Source organism: Erithacus rubecula (genome assembly GCF_903797595.1).
Source record: "Erithacus rubecula genome assembly, chromosome: 5".
NCBI lineage: Eukaryota > Metazoa > Chordata > Aves > Passeriformes > Muscicapidae > Erithacus > Erithacus rubecula.
The window spans coordinates 35,839,653-35,857,693 of record NC_136687.1 but is presented as its reverse complement, the minus strand read 5'-3'; the positions used below and the strand labels follow the sequence as shown (position 1 = coordinate 35,857,693).

Genomic DNA, 18,041 nt, shown 5'->3' with positions numbered 1-18,041 from the left:
GAATCCTTGTTCCATGGGTAAGGTGAACTGAAAGAGGCTTGGAAAACCTGCCCAAGAATGTAGAGAAGAAATTTTCCCAATGTCAGGAATAAGCTAAAAAAGTGTCTTTGGAGTTACTGCAGGTTGCAGTCAGTGGCAGAGGCCATTCTCACTGTTCTTGGAAGCTTTGTAGCCCATGGCTCAGCTGGTCTTAGCTGTTAGTTCTGTACCCCTCCCCTTTGCATCCTTGCACAAAGCATGATGCAAAGCTTTTCTTCAAAGGAAGCAGAGTTAACCTGTAGGAAATGGCAGACTGAAATGTTGATACTTGTCTTGAATACAATGATTTTGGTATACTCTTGCCATTTCTTTGGCACTTTAGGAGGACAGTTTTGGTCTCCAGGTACTTAACTGTGCAGTTTATTCAGCTGGATGTGAGGTCCTCACTGAAATTTGTGAGAGCTGGGAGGGCACTGTGCAACATCTGAAGAATCAGTTAAATCAGTTAAATTAATGCACACTGCTTATAAAGTTACACATTTTTTATTATAAAATTGGCTTCTATGGTTTTCAGTATATAGATATTTTTTTAATTGCTTAACTGAAGGTTCAGACAAAGCATCAGCATTTATATTAAGATATTTTTTTTAAATCTTATAGTATATAAATATTAATATATATATTTTGTTATTGGTAACTCCCTTATGAATTACCTATACAAATAAGGAAATATCTATTGCACAAAAATTGGGCAGTATGTAGAGAATTATAAGCATCTGAATAATTTGATGCCTGCCATGTACTCTAGATCTTTTATGACAAAGCTGATATATTTAAAAAATCAGGTTAAATTCTTTATGTAGTAATGTTTTATAGTCTGGGAGTGTTGGACTGCTTAGTTTCAATGGAGAGAAACAAAATGGGAGTTAGTATTTTGATGGAAATTCTGACTCTGCCAGTATAGGGGAATGTCGGAGTATTTCATTTTGGCTTTTCATGCTGGACATACTTAACACCACTAAGGATAAAATTACTTTTTAATTTACAACTTATCTCTCTGCACCTTCTGTAGTGGTCAGAGTTCCCTACTATAATTTCTCCCTAAGGCTATATCTTAAAGTTTCACTTCAGCTGCCATTTTAAATTAACTTTAAGAGTGTGCAGAGAGGAAACCCTCTCTATTCCTCAGTGACTCTCAAAAAACATAAGTTCCAGCAGGATTATGCATTAGAGAGAACCTTGAACTGTTTTTCTTAAGACCCTTGTGCTTACTTAGTCAGTGTACTGTTCAACTCTGTTTATATTTTGTTCAGGGTCATTAAAATCCCAGACACACATGCTCCTATGTATTTCCATGCATGGAGGATTGTGAGAGCATAAAGAAAAGACGAGTGAGTAGAAAGGCATATTGTGTGGCTTGCTACTTGATGTCTGTGCTTGAGCTGCTGCTCACCTGGCATCTGACTGTCCTTTTTTGTTTGCTGTTCTGGTTTTGCTGCAGTGTAGCCAGTGGAAAAGCAAAGAGGGTTTGAAGGATGAAGAATGAGTACCTAATCATTGTTCCCCTGCTACCAAAATATCTCGCCCTTGTCTGTTGACTTTCCAGTCTAGTGATTGTTTCACTGTCTGCATTAAATATTTAATTGCTATAATTTTAATATACAGGATATACAATGTAGGTGTAAACTAAACATGGTTGAAGAAAAAGCAAGGCAAAAAGTGGAAATGCACACAAAAAGTGAAATGGTGGAAAGAGAATTAAGAGGAAAGTTGGGAAGAGCTGAAAAATTCAGTGTCATTTAAACTTTGGAAAGATACAGAATGACTAATAAAATTGGTTTCTGTAATATAAAAAGTATGTTTCTTTTTTTTTTTTTTTTTTTTAAATTGGTCAGCCGTTATCTGACATCTTACAGTAGTTTCTGTCCTTTTTCAGAGGGACAGTTCTCTACAAATTTGCATGAATGGTAGCATGGCCTGCAGGAATGCACCCACAGTGCAAGCTGGAAGACTTATCTGTAGACTGATATGTACACATATCTGCAAACCCTTTTGTTGGTGTCTCTGTCTGTTTTGTTTGTGTTTGCACACAGTGCAATACTGAGAGCTTGCAACAAAGGGATAAGGAATTGACTTGATGTTTTTACACTTGGTGTCCAGAAGCTGTGAAAGAGGTGTCTCCTTAAAGCATTGGTCTCTGCATAGAGAATTTTTCTTTTCTCAAAGCATCTGCCATGCATTTGTTCCTCTGTGTTATTTTCGTTGTCTTTTGGGTTGGGTTTGGTTTGGGGTCTTTTAACTGTCCAAAAGTATTGCTGCTTTCTCGCAGCTAGAAAGTAATCCTCTTATCCCCAAGGGGATCAGTAGGCTGGAATAGACTGAACATGAGTTAATGCTGCCCTAGTTAGCACAAAACTGGAATTTTCTTGTAAGACTTGCTTTGTGGCTACTTTTCTGTGTCTAGCCATGAGTCCTGGTTTCTTTGGCTCGGTTTCCCTTTCATAGTGATTTGTTGCTTGCTTTAGTGATCCCTCTACAGAAAGAGGGAATGCTTCAGTGATTTATCTTTGAATCTTTTTCAGTCCTTAGGAGCAGAAAATTATCTTCCATGATTATCCTGATTGTAATGTGGTAAGGCTGACTGCACAAATACATATATATAAAAGATGAAAAAGTGGAATTCAGTCTGTGTTCGGGGAAAAAAATGCTTCAGTTATTTTTATTTGATGACACTTTTTTGAATTCACAAACTTACTTGAACTGAACTGGCAACAGGCAAGTTATTGCTGAATAAGTATTTAAATTGATTTAAATTTATTATTCATCTAATTTTGATATAATCACCAAAAGAAATAATGACAAATAATCCTCCTCTTTTATCAGCATGTACACAGAAAAAAAAATGCAATTAGAAAAGGAGAGTACAACTAAGCCTCTTCCAATGTTCGTCATTTCAAATACCTGCGCTCTTGCCAGTTGTGAAGGTGAATTCTTCTTTCCACAATAAACAGTGTAGTCCCACACCAGGTGTGTTTCCCATGCATCAAACATTGCCTTAATGATAGCTGAGGTAATTTGGTATTGAATTGCTTACTTATGTGCTTTCCTCTGGAGCAGACAGTGTCTGAAGTGGCAGGTCAGGACTTGCTTTCAGTATGACACTGATGTGATGCAACAAGTGTTAATCCCAGCTGGTGCTGAGAAATAGCTCCCACTACCTGAGACTGACCATGTTCACAAGCCAAGGGACAATGTAGAACTTGTCGTCCTAGGAAAACAGTTTACTTATTAAATGTTATCTGACAAAAATATATTAGTGTATTTTTTTTTTATTTTAGGTTCTTATGACAATTTCTTAAACATTTTGTGGACATGGAACTTAGGAAACAATAGAAAGCCATGCAGATTGTATGAAACTAAAACAGGATCTGTCTGAGGAAATAATTAGGCTTGGAGGAGAGGTTTTCTTTTGCAGGATGTTTCTGGAAAGGAAAGAAAAATAGAACAAATGGTTATGTAGGGCCTCATATTACAGGCTCTTGTCTGCGATTGTCTAGGAATTGAATTAACCTCTCTCTTGTGCATATTGTTTAAAATGTAGCTTAGGAAAGGCTACACAGAGGTTAGGACTCTGAAGGACTAATAATCAGAAATAGTAGCAGAGGTCCTCACACTGATAGAAGGGACAACTTCTGACAAGAGGAAAGGAGGGGAAGAGGGGGAAATATTAATTTTGGCAGTAGAGCTGACAGAATAGATTTGTCTCTAAGGCAAATAGTTGTAAAAGTAGGCTAAAAGGGTCTGCTGAGTAAACAAATGGAAATTTGTTAGTTCTGTCCAAAAATGTTACTTTCTTGTCCACTATCTAGGCAACAGAATACAGGAAGGGAACTTGTTAATCTTTTAGTTACTGAAAGCAATTGCATGTAGCTTTAATGCCACTACCAACCGAGGGTTTTGCCTTTAGGAATAGCACATCTGTTGTAATAAACACAGAGAGCTTGCCTACAATTATGATGTTATTAAGGGGAATTGTGCTAAATTGTGTTATGTGTAAACCTGGTAGGTTTCTTAACTCTGCATTCTGAAATAAACATGGCATTTCAAGTTTTACAATGTAATATTTTCAGAAGGATGTTTTAAAACCTTTTTTATGTTAATTGCATGAATTTTGTAATTAAAAAGAACAATAAAAGTGAGGTAGTTCAATTTTAAAGACTCATCACTGATTGTTATTCTTTTGTATCCGTCATCCTGTAGTGTTGCATGCTTTTCCTCAATAGGTTGAAAGAGTTCTGTAACTCCTTGGGATTATTTTGGTTTTTGGGGGTAATGCGAAATCATCTGATAAAGGAGAAGAAGGTGTTTAATTGTGAAGTATTACTGGAATGTAACTATGTAAATTCTCTCATCAACACATAAAAATTAAAGGAAAAAATGCCATTTTTTATGGCAAATTTTAAGTATTTAAAAATATTTTTTAAAATTCAGACATCTTTTACTTTGCATTGACTATCCATAAATTTCTGAGTTTATATTTGTTAATTTTAAAAAACATACTAGAGTAAAAAACTAAATATTGGGGTAGAAAGATCCCTTTTGAAGCTTGCTGTCAAGAATTGCTCACTTTGTCTTTATTCTCGTTAGTGCAAGATTTGGATATTGGAGTGGCAGAGGAAGAAAAGGGAAAGGAGGAAAAGGAGAGGACATGGAAAAATGCAGATTAGTATTATGGAGTGAGAAGAAGGGAAGAAAGAGTGGTAAAGAAACAGAGTGGGTTTGCAGGACTGGAATTGGAATAACAGCCTGGCAAGGTTTGGCAAAATTTATTTCCAGGATATAGGTGCAATTTGAGAGCAGAAGGGTAGTTGGTCAAAAGTAATTTTCCTATAATGACTCTCCAATCTGCCTCCCCTCCCTGCAAAAAGGCACAGCAGGCACTATAAACCAAGAATTACCTGCTTCCCATACTTGATGGGCTGCCAGAGATGGAGATAAATCAGGGCATAGCCATGGGTAATAGGACTGACTACCTGATATGAGGGCATCAAACAGAGTAAGGTTGGGAACAGTTACTTTCATGGCAACAGTACGGGCTGAGAATATAGAGTAGCTTACAGTGGTACTTGATTGGCCTGATGTAAACAAAAATTCCTCTGTGCTTTTACCAGTTTATAAATCACCCTAGATAAGTGTCTGTTTTGTCTGTACCTAAATCCAGCACTTTTGTTGAGTCATTTATTTTTGGTAGTGGAAGTTGTATTACTTACATATGTAGCAATCCACTAGGAAACCAGTTTATGTTCTTGATCTAAAGTGAGAGTAAACCTATTTAAAGTTTACCGATATGGAACCTGTGCCACGGGATTATGTTCAGTTGACTGGGCAAAATGGACAAAAATTGCAGAATCACAGAATGGGTCAGGTTGGAAGGGACTACAGTGGGTCATCTGGCCCAGACTCCGTGCTGGAGAAAAGATAGTTTTAAAATATAAGTGTGGTGTGTACAATTTTCTTAGTCTTCAGAAATGTCTCCCTATCTTTTAAGCAAAGTTTATTCTAGCAAGTTATTTCTTTGTGAAATGCTTTCTTTGTTAAACACTTCAAAGCACCGTGTGCTGATTTCAGTAGCAATTTAGATTTTTGCAGCAGAGTGTAATGTCTTCTTGCGTGCGATGAGCCTGAACCAATCCTTTATATTCTTTTTTTCTTTGTCTTTCTAAATGTGTGTGGGCTGCAGATGGTTCTGTGAAGGAAAAGAACTCCAGAATTCCCCTGACATTCAGATCCATTCTGAAAGTGGAGGACTTCATTCACTAATTATAGTAGAAGCCTTTGAAGACGACACTGGACGCTATACTTGTCTGGCTTCAAATTCTTTTGGTTCAGATAGCACATCAGCTGAAATATTCATTGAAGGTAAGAGATAAAATAATAAAATACTTGATGCTTATAAGAAAAATAACTAAGCTGAAGTTAACTTTTGGTTCTTCATCTTAACATTACATTCAATATGGTGGTATTTTTATGGTATTCCTCTACTTTTCTATAAGACAACACATTTTGAGCATCCCATCCTATTAATTCAGATATTTCAAGGAATGTTATCAGGAATCACTGAGTAGATTGCTATTTATTCAGGGTAGAAAAAAGATAAAGAATTAAATAGAAGGAACCAACAAAAACTTCGGCTTATCATCAGCTTTTAAGCAGTACCTCTGTAAATCACTAGTTAAAGATTTGACTAGTGATAGCAATAATAATTTTTCTGACAGCAGTATTCCCCTTCTCAGTTTTGAAAATTAATGTGTGTCCGGCAGCTCCATGGTGGGGGGTAGGGAGAGGAGCTAATCAAAACATAACCCATAACAATGTGGCTGTTCCAAATGAGTCTTCTTTAGTCAGATGTAAATGTACTATAATTCATTATCTTTGGTGTACTGATTTTAAGACAGATTTAAGTCAGTCACACTGGTTTGAAACAGCTGCTAGTTATTGTCAAAATATTTATTGACTGCAGAATTAGTCATGGTTCAAGTATTATTTTCTCTGAGAAAAGTTAATGATGACGGTAAGTAAAATTATTAAGTTATTATTTAGCAGGGAACTGTATTCAGGCAAGATTATCTTAACTGAATTCTGATTTTTATTTAAATTCGTATGTCTCCAAAAAACTGAGTACAGTATATTCTTTTACCAGTCTTGTAACTCATTAAAATTAATTTAAATGGTCACTTGAAAGCATAAAATAAATTAACATAAGAAATAGTCATAAGTAATTTGAATAATGATATACCAAAATTATTGAATTGCTGTTGATTAACACAACAAAAAACATTTTGTTGTTAATTAGCTAAATCATTACATATGTGCCTTTATAGGATTTCTTTCATTATGCTTTCTATTCTCAGAACTTTTTAATGCCTCATTGGGATATAATAGCAAAATCCCCAAGACTTTTCTGCATCTCATAGATTCTAGCAGGAGTTTTCCATACAGAAGTAATCATGATTTCAGAAATATTCAGGTGTAGTACAAATTCATATTTCTATGTGAAGTTATAAGGACAGAAGCAACAGCAAAAGAAGAAACAGCTAGGTAGAGAGATGCTGTGAATAGAACAATTCATTCTTCGACATCTGTCGGTCTTGATATATGGAAGTTCTATCTTGAAGTTTTATAATATGTTACTTTGAAAGAGAGATTTGTATGAGTCATGAGGGTCATCCCCTGTCATTTTTAAGGGAAACAGGTTGACACAGAAGCATTGCTTTGTACATTAATAGACATGATGACACTGATGCATCATACTTTCTTTTGTGCAGCAGGCCCAGCCATGCAAGACCTGGTTGTTCTGTGTTCTTAAGAAATCCTTTCATGTATACCCACTTTGATGGCTGGACACTTGCTTCTCTCTTCTCATCAGTTCTGTGCTGCTTATTGCTTTGAATTTTTTTTTAATAGCATAAACTTTGTAAATCAATAGTGTGTTTGGGTATTTTAGTCCCAGCATTGTTTCATTGGAATCTGTCTATGCTACTCTATGCATAGTGATTATGAAGTGCTTATGGCTTATGTTAAACACACAACTATCCATATATATGCACAAATTCCTTGAGGAATAATATGGACTGCATAAATGTCTAGAATAAATGTGTGAAGTATCTGTTGTTAGGAAAACTTAGGACAAAGGGAATAAATGCTTTCATTTTTTTTCTTTAAGTAAGCTCAGGGTATTGCCAAACACATACATTATATCAAGACCTCCACTGGCAAGAAATAGCAGTACATAAATGTATGTATAGGTTAATGTAAATAGTCTGAAATGTGGACATCATGGGCAGCAAGTTTAGTCTGAAAATATCTTGGTATACTGAGTTGCTCTTACTTAAGTTTGAAGATTTGTTATCTGTGTGTAAGCCATATGTTTGCTTAAGCTTCAAATTTAGAATTTAAGTAAATAAAATTATACATTTCACATAGAGCAAGAGCACTCTGCAGTTTTTTTCTGTCTTGTCTATATTTGTTTCAATGTGGAGACAGGAGGAGATCAGGGAAAGCAGTGTGCAATTGAATTACCATGGTTATGATTTCTGTAACTGACTAAAGTACATAGTTACAATCTTTATCAGATTAAAAACTGCTGCTCTGTGTTACAAGGAGTTCTCAATTCTTGAAGTGAAATGCATAAGTGTCATAGTTTTTTCTTTGGGATTTAAACACTAAGTAAATCAATAAAAGAGTTGAGATTATTGAAAAAACTTTCTTTTCCAGGTGCCAGTTCTACAGATTCAGAGACTGAAAGTTTAATTTTCAAATTAAAATCTGGAGCTATGCCACAGTAAGTGTGTAAAGCAGTACCAATATTGTGTAAATGTTCTTAATAAGGGATACTGGAAAATCTTGGATAGTTTTACAATCTGAATAAGCATCTGGGGTACATTTGTGTATGCCTTGTCTTTTTTATTTCTCTCATGTGATATAAATGCATAGTACAATAACTGTAAATGGAATTAATTTGCTTATTCTCTCAGAGAAGGCTGGCCTTACCCTGACAACATATTTGTTGATACCAATTTTTCATATTCAGAAGTTCAAGTTAAACAAGTTTTCCTTTGTAGTCACCCAATCCACTGCCTCCAAAGAAATATTTGTCCAAATATTTGTAGTCCAAAGGGGACTGCAATTAAAGAAACAAAATACATTTTTGTTTATCTTATATCAGTACTTTTTACTGTTTGAGGAAGTGTAAATTAGCCAAAGGATGTGTTCTACTCAAGCTTCATCTGTCTATCTTGATCTTCATCATTCATACTGATCTTTTCAGTTGATAATGACATATTTAAATATGTGGAATGTACAAGGTGGATTACATATTAAAAATTAACACATTCTCATTTCAGATCCTATAAAACACTTACTGGTTTTTTACTTTTCAGGGCCCAAAAGAAAACCACTTCTGTTTCCTTGACAATAGGATCTTCTTCACCAAAATCAGGAGTGACCACAGCTGTAATTCAGCCTATCTCTGTGCCCAGTCAGCAGGTATTTTTAGACACTAATTTTCAAATCAGTAAAAGAATTTCAAATTTTCTTCCAAGATTCCAACTCCTTAAAAACTGTGTCATTTTGAGGAATTATATTGTTAAACTATAAACTTATATTACTATATTAATAATTATAATTTTGAAAAATTAAGTATTTATTCACTGAATGGGACATAAAAGTAAATATACATATATATGGATTCTTACACAATGTGCATCAACACAGTATTTGAGCAGCAGACAGATCTGGTGATGATGAAAATTACAGAATTTATCACTTAATAGTGACTTGTTCCAGTCCCAGAAGAATGTACTACAAATGAATGCCTGCAATAATTCTAGGAAATTTTTTAAATTTTGTTGTTAAATTTAATATTGGTGTCATTTCTTTCGGCCTTTTAGAGAAAAAAAAAATTTGCTATCTAGATGTGACATGTAGAAAATCATTGTTTATTCATTTGTACTAAGTCTTTAATGCCACTGTGGCTGACTTAGTGTTTACCTATAAATCATAAAATACAAACAAAATTAAAATCTCTTTCCGCTGGTACATGGTAAATTCTTTTCCCCTCCTTAGGCTAACCTTGATAAGCTTTCAGATGTCTGGATTTATTTATCACTGCATCAGCGAAGGGATGTAGCAGCAGGAGAAGCAAAAATTATTCAATGCAAAGGATTTACTTGAATCTGTTAATAAAAGTCAAATTTTTGAAATACTTTCAGGCAAAGAAAATTGTATGCAAAATTTTCATTAAAAGTATAGAGGCCTTCAAAGCTTGCATTTTGATTTCAGTAATATAACAGATGTGAAGTAGTAGTGTCTCCAAGAAGTATGATAGAAAGAGAACACTGTAATAACACTGCACATGCAAGAGTTTGCATTTTTGTATATACGTGGGGGTCGTATCATTGAAACTAGTATTCTGTACATTTTGTAGCATTGTTGTATTGCTTTGCAGATTCAAAGCCCAACTTCATACCTGCACCATCTGGAGGGACCCAAGCCTATCTATTCTGCACCTATTTTTACCAAGGTATGATTTATCCATCATGATTTTTATACCATACTCTTATAGTCCAGAAGCAAATATGGAAATTATGTATCCTAATGCAGGAAGGTTTGATCATGTTCAAGCTTTTCAGTATCAATGATTTCCTAAGAAAACACTTTTCCACCTCAACAACGAAGTTCTTTTGCATTCTACTAGTGGATTTAAATAAATATTCTGTATGAGTTTGTCTTCTGCCTGTGACTGTTCTCCTTTGATAAATCTTTGTAAAATATAGCAAGGTAAGCACCAATTACATACAATAGTAATGACAATGCCTCATTCGCAATAATTTATCTACTGATGAGAACAAATAGTGCAGGCTTTTAAACTCTGACTTAGAAAAAAAATTTAAGGTAAAAATCATAGAACCACTTAGGTTGGAAAAGACTTTTAAGACTATCAAGCCCAACCATTAACCTAGCACGACCAAGCCTACTGCTAAACCATGTTGATACGTGTCACATCTATATGGCTTTTAAATACCTCCATGGTGGTGACTCAACCACTTCTCTGGACAGCCAGTACTTGGCAACCCTTTCTCTGAAATCAGTTTTCCAAATATCCACTCTAAACCTCTCCTGTCACACTCTGAGGCCATTTCCTCTTGTCCAGTTTCAGATTACTTGTGAGAAGACCCCCTCTCCAATTTCATTACAAATTCCTTTCAGGTAGAAAGTGATACGATTACCCCAAGCCCCTGTTTCTCATGACTAAACAAACCCCATTCTCTCAGCTGCTCCTCATAGGGTTTGTGCTCTAAACCCTTTTCTAGCTTTGTTGCTCTCCTTTGGACATGCTCCAGAACATCAGTGTTTTTCCTGAGGGGGCTAAAACTGAGCACGAGATTTGAGTTGCAGCCTCACCAGTGCTGAGTACAAGAGCCAGTCCTTTCTCTAGTCCTGCTAATCAAAGAGAAGTTTCTATGCACAAAATTCTATTCAGTATTTCTTAGGTAATTACTTAAGTCAATATTTATCTTCATGTTCATCCCAAATCAAACTTAAGAACCAGGAATTAGGTAGCAGCCAAAAGAAGGATGGCATGCTTCCCTCATCTATAAAATACAACTTCAATTTAAAATATTATTTCATCCTGACTCAAACAATGATTTCCATAGTAGTAATTATTATTTAATTGCTACTTGTTGAAACCAAAATGAATTATTTCTGATTATTACTTCAGGAAAACATTTATATGGAACAACAAATAGTTTTGCCTAGAGATAAGAGTAAGAGTATGCCCTGCTCTCTACACCTGTCAAGGTTGGCTACATCATATTCCTGTCTCATGTCAAGAAAGGTCTCATTCTCTCCCTCGTAATTCTGCACCCATACTGTAGGTGTCACAGGAGCATGAATAGTGGAGGTGCAAGAGATTAGAGAATGTGGTTACTGCAAGATTTGGAGGCAGGCAATTTCCAAGTAAGAGTGGGAAATAGAAGCCCATCCCCCACCCAGAAACTACCAAAGCAGTTATAACTCTGTTGTTTCTTCCTAATACTCAAATCTCTTGTCCCCAAAATTCAGAATTAACTTGCTTAAGTCAGCTGGGACATATCAAACAAAAAAACAACCAAAAAAAAAAATTACAGAAGAAACAAACCAGATATGAACAACAAAGTATATACTTAATCCAGCTTCCTGACATAAATTTCTCTCCATACAAAGTACTGTGAACAGCTTAAAGCTTTTTAGGTGTCCATGTAACAAATTCTTATGTATCGATTAACTAGAGATCTATGAATAAAAACTAGGAATAACTCTCCACTTAGACCTAACTTCAAATCTTTGCTGCACTAAGGCTTAAAATTTTGTCAATAAATTGCAAACAAAATGAGACAGACACTGCAGAGTAAGACTTTTTGATATCTAATCTTAAGATAGATAAGAAAGGTAAAAATGGTGTCTATCAGCTGTCAGTTCTGTTACTTAAAATATTGTGTTTCCCTCTCACTGCAGCTCTTCATTAAAGATCTAGACTTTTCCAAAATTTTTCACATGTGCTAGGATTTATTACAGCCAGAGTACTATCTCAGAAGCTACCCATAGTTAATGTAAGTGAAATTAATATATCCTAATCATATTGGTGTCATCTAATTTTGCTTAGTTTGTTATATATAGCTCAGATGAAAAGCAGCTCAGCTTTCAGAAAACGCTCTAGAGCTGGACCCAAAAGCAGCTCAGCTACTCTCTCATGATTAAGTAAATCAATGTGTAGCTAATTCCAGAATTTTCATTACAGCTTGTGGAAGAAGAATAAAAATGGAAAGCTCAAACTGCAGTGATCTGCTTGTGTTAATTTGAGGAATTAAATACTTCTGCACTTGTCCTACCTTTGGTCTTTTTAATAATATGTTTGTAAATAACCTATTCAATAATTGTTAAGTATATAGATTAATTAAATTCAATCAGAATGAAAGAAAATGTCTATTGCAAAAATGTAATGACACAAGAAAATAAAATTGAATTACCAAGGGAAGAAAAGACATTTTTAAGCATATAAAGTGCTCCTGATTTATTTTAATTGTCATGTTTCTATTTCAGGAGCTACAAAATGCCACAGCATCTGAAGGACAAGTCGTGGTATTGGAATGCAGGGTCAGAGGACCTCCTCCCATTCATGTTAAGTGGTTTCGACAGGGCATTGAAATTCAAGATTCTCCAGACTTCAGAATTCTCCAAAAAAGTAAGGCAATGTCATGGTTTAACTTCAGCCAGCAGTTGAGGACCACACAGATCCTCATTCACTTAGTGTGCTGGGGAAATGAATTGGAAAACTAAGAGTGAGAAAATTTGTTGGTTGAGATACAAAAGCAAAACAAGGAATATTTTCACCCTTTCCCATGGGCAGGCAGATGTTTAGCCATTCTGAGGAAAGAAAGGTTCCAGGGTGAAGAAGGTGGGAAGACAAACATCCTAACTCTGAATGTTTCCTCTCCTCCTTCTTCACCCAGATCTATGTGCTGAGAATGATGTCATATGGTATGGAATATCACTTGGATCAGTGCAGTTTGTTTGTCCTGGCTGTGGTCCCTCCTAATTCTTCGTGCATCCCCAGCCTCCTCATTATCAGCAAGATATAAGTAGCTGAAAAGGCCTTTATAAAAAAAGAGTCTCTGTATTACAAACACTGTTTTAAGCACAGATCTTAAACACAGCCCAATGACAGCTACTGTGAAGAAAATTACCTCTGTCCCACTTAAAACCAGGACATTTTCCACTCCCTTATTCCATACCACTTATGTCATGCTCAGGTCCTACACTAGCCAAGAGATACTTATGAACCACCATTTCCCATCCTTTGGTCTAATACTCAGATATCATTCCCTTAGTCTATGCATCATCCTGTAAAATTTTACACCTACTTTGAGTTCAGTTAGTCCATGACTTTGGGCTCCATCTGTTGTGATGATACTCGGGACAGGAGGGGTGGTGTGCTGCATGGACTCACTGAGCACCAAAGGCCAGCCCAGGCCAGGTCATCACTGCCCTTGTACTACTTCTTGTGAGGGCTTCTGCTCCATTGTTTCATGTAGTTCCAGGTGTTACAACCATTTAAAGGCCATTACAATCTTCACCCGTGGTCCCACCGGCCCCTAGCATTGGGTTTAACATTGCAATTAACTCCTCTCCTTGTTTCTAGACTGGCTAGCAACAAGAGGTTCTGGCTCTCTTCACCTCAGTCAATTCCAGATGTACTAGATACCACTCCAAGTGAAAACCAACTTGGCCTGCATTCTGCTGCTGAAGGGATTGAGAAAAACACGTTAATGATGCCAGTTGTGGCATCTCACTTCGCTGCCTTTGACTCTAGTTCATTCTGACGTTCTAGCACATCTGGCACAGCTGCACTCTGCCAAAACCCGCTCAAGGAATAATCTAAGTGGCTGCTTTTAATGCAGGATGGAAAAAGATCATTAAATTAGTCTGTCAGGATTCAGTTTTGGACAGAGTCCTTTCCTCTTCCCATTTCAGTTCTAGTGGCTAGAAGTAATAATTGAACTTCTGCTACTGACAAACAATTTAAATCTTGTTGATTTTGCAACGTTTGCACAGCTTCTCTATTTATTTACAGTATTTCAGTATATGTTCCTTCAGTACACTGCTATTTATTAATGCAATCTCTAATATAATTTTTCTTGTTTGTTTTCCCTCCTTATGATGTGATATGCAGAGCCACGATCTGCAACTGAACCTGGTAAGAATCATATGAAAAAATAATCTCTTGATTCACTAGCTCTTTAAGTTTGTACTAAAGCCACAAATAGAAAAGTGTTTCTGCTGAACATTGGTAAATTGAAACCCCCTTAAAGACAATGCTGCTTTATCACACCTCCCATACTGTACTCTGTCCTTTGCATCAATTCCTTTATTAGTTAAACAGTAAATTCCTTTTAGACCAGCAAGGAGAGTAAATGGTTTGCATGCTACTGAGGGAAAAAGACAATTCCCACAAAATTCCATTACCCAAATGGTGCTCATAAGAATTACATAACACCCAACCACTAAGTGCTAGTTTTACCAATCCAGCTTGGCAGATGTGATGTGTCTTAAACAAAAGTAAAATCCAATATAAAAAAAAAAAAAAAAAAAAAGTCACTGACTCATTTTTTTTTCTGGCCTATTCACAAGATAAAAGTCCTAGATTTTAACAAGTAAAAATTGTTCTTCTAGTTGCTGGTTTTCTGTCTCTCCTTCATTTTCCCATTATACATCACTATATACTAGGGGAGATTCTTGAATAGTAAGTGGATGCTAAAAGACTGGGAGTGTTCTTATCAAACATGTAGAAAAGACAGCAATACAGTCTTTGCTACAGAACTTTACTTTAAGAGGGTGGCCAGTTGTTCTTGAATATTCTTGAATTTGGAGACAGTTTTAATTATGACACTGAAAAAAACCAGAAAAGTTTTCTATCTAGGAGCTCAGTATTTCCAAAGAGTGTCTCTGAAAGATGTTAGCAGTGGAAGGATGTTTTAAACTTTGAGGAGTTGAATTGAAAGGCAGAACAGACCCAGCAGCTGAGAGATATTCGTAAAGTAGCGCTGTGACTATGAGGATACAGACTAGGAAAAATGCAGCTTTCCTTTAATTTTCATGGAAATGAGAGAAAGGAAAGAGGGAAAAATATGTTCTTTGTCAGCTATTCACTAATTTTCTTGCTACTTTACAAAATTATTATATACTTATATTTCCTCATGTTCATTATACATACAGATTTCTCAGACAGGTGTGCGTGCTCTGTCCTAACAGTTAATATTGTTGATCGTGGTGTGCAACATCATCAGCTCTAGTATTAGCTGGATGATCTCTAGCTGGTGTCCTAAATACGTGTGACTGAATGATGTCATTTGTGGAGGCTTGAAGTGAGAGCCATGTGAAGGAAAGAAGAGTATTGGAAAACCAAATTAACCTCTCATGAGGAATTAAAACATGACCAAGTGCTAGGATAAAAAAGAGTTTGAAGAGTTTCAATATAATCTCAAGCCTATGGATATGAAAATAATTAAAGGACATTAGATTTGTGTTGAAATATATTTAATTCTGTATTTTTCTTAGAACATTCTCCTGTAATACGTATTACAGGATAAGTCTCCCAGCTTAACTCTTTTCTTCATATCTTAAAAAGAAAAAACAATCTGATCAATAGGTTGACTTTCTTCAACTACTCAGAGGAACATTTCTCCTGTTAAAATAGCAAATTCTTTTCTGGATTTAATCTACCAACATTATCAGAATCATATATAGTATATCTGGTTCATTCTAACTAGGAGCTTCTTTACTACAAAATCACTTGAACTGTGTTCAATTCACCCTTTAAAATAATAAAAAGTATCTGAACAGAGTGACATTTCACACAAAAGTTTCTAAGAAGTATAAATTTACCAGATTATCTTAGAAATTTTCTTTTTAATATTCAATTTAGAACTCTTCAATCAAAACACATAGTCATGAATGTTTGCTTTGTTTTGGTAATTTTTTTTACCCTTTCACCCTCTTTAATAAATCTAATGTGTATATTGCTAGATGAACTAAATATTTTAGTGTGGGAATGGAGCATCATCTAGTAGAAAGGAGAAGCAATGTTTTGCTAGAAAGAAAAGGTTTACTTTGTGTGAATAGTTGAGTGCTAGAAGATTTTTATTTTTTGTGAGCAGCTAGTTTTCATATTGTTAGTTGCAAGGTTTTTATGGCCTCTCTGACAATTATTGCTGTGGAAGAAGTAAGAATGTTGATATTAGTTCACAAAACTATCAACTTGCATTCACAACCACTGCCTGAAATAGGAAATAGAAGGTGAGATTCTGACTCCAAAGAGATCATCACTTTTCCAGCCCTCTCACATACCTGCACTATCATGTTGAAAGTGCTGAATATTCTCCTTCCCATTTCTGGGTATCTTGTAAACCCTGAGAGAAGATACCTTAAGTCTTCTAAAGGCTACTAGGGAAGGGATTCTTACATGAAAGGTGCATTTCTTGAGTCTTCTCAAGTACAGAAAAGTTATTTAATGTCGTGATACCTCATACCATTCCAAAGGGAGTTGGCAAGACGAGAACAGGAAGACATCTCAAAACATTTTTGGTGTCTGTATTGCAGTTTTATAGACATAACAGTAGTGAATGCCTGATTGCAGTCTGGCTGGTTTGTTGTTAGATTATTATTTTTTTCATGCTTGTAATTATGTTGCAATATATATTTATGAGCACCTTCCAGTGCTTTCAATCTGTGAAAGAATTTAAGTTTGGTATTTTGTTCTCCCTCTATTCATTGAGCTAAATACTATACTATCCCTTAAGATGTGTGCATTTATTTTTTCCTACTAAGCCCTATTAAATAATGTAGTATCTTAAATAGTACAGTGTCTTACACACTACAAAAATTAATAATAGTACACTTACTGGCTTATTTGTGTAGGAATTGTCACTGTGTGTGCAAAGAGAATGTAAATAAAGTTGGGCAAAATGTAAATATTTCCTTTTGGCATAAATAATGAGCAATGTCCTTTAAATTAGTAGTACCACTGGTAATAAGTAACACTGGGTTTTAGGATGTCATGAAAAATCTTACAATTTGTACAACAGGAAACTGGATATGGGTACCAGAAATGTAATAGATGCAGCACTGGTTTGTGATGTAATTCAAATTCTTAGAAGCCAGACTAAACAATGCCTTCAGAGGAAATTTTTCATGAGCAAACACATAAGTGCTATTCAATACAGATGGTTAATATATATGCAAGATTGACAGGGAAACATGCATATGCTAGATAAGTATTCAGAATTTGGAAAGATGGACATATTTTTTAACAATTTTTGAAGTGTGAAACATCCATGGAATTTTACATAAATTGTAACAAGTTGTGGTGTGACTTTAATTGCTCGTCATCAACCAAAGTCCAACCATCAATAAACACTTTATAGCACTCAATAGCAATCTGTCCTTTGATAGGTCAGTACTAATGATTTAAAGGAAAGATATTCCATGGACTCAAAAAGGTAAGAAATTAGAAAGCAAAGGGGGGTTTTGGCTACTTTTTCTTTGTTACACTCTATCTACTCTAATGTGTTTTGCACTCCTTTTTCTGTCTAGACAGAAATCAGTTTGCATTGCAAATCCCTCCAGACTGCTTTGTGAATTAATAGGTAGTCAGATTACTCAAAGCCAACATCACAGTTTGTCAAATTACCTGTTCTGTACTTCTTTCTTGGACTTTTGACTTTATACTGATTGAATCCTTCAAAAACAGGCTGCCTGAGAATGAAAAATCCCATGGAATCACTTGCCAGCTGTTGATATTTTGACCATTACTCAGCTGTCTGGAGACAGCCACAAACTGTATTGAATTACATTAGAACGATTGTCTAACAGCATGTAAGAAGAAAACTGTATGAAGTAATTTTGCTTAAATTGCCAGGGAATTGCCACATATACATGCTTTTTTTTCACTAAGAACAATACTG

General features: G+C 35.4%; 1 protein-coding gene across 1 annotated transcript in view; it reads left to right on the top strand.

Moving 5' to 3' along the window:
• Positions 1-18,041, top strand: part of PALLD (palladin, cytoskeletal associated protein) — a 184,823-nt gene that overhangs the window by 53,479 nt on the left and 113,303 nt on the right. The window contains exons 3-8 of the mRNA XM_079305932.1: positions 5,720-5,898; positions 8,254-8,320; positions 8,919-9,024; positions 9,986-10,060; positions 12,622-12,763; positions 14,252-14,275. Coding sequence (XP_079162058.1) covers positions 5,720-5,898; positions 8,254-8,320; positions 8,919-9,024; positions 9,986-10,060; positions 12,622-12,763; positions 14,252-14,275 — 593 coding nt within the window. The remainder of the gene's footprint in view (positions 1-5,719; positions 5,899-8,253; positions 8,321-8,918; positions 9,025-9,985; positions 10,061-12,621; positions 12,764-14,251; positions 14,276-18,041) is intronic.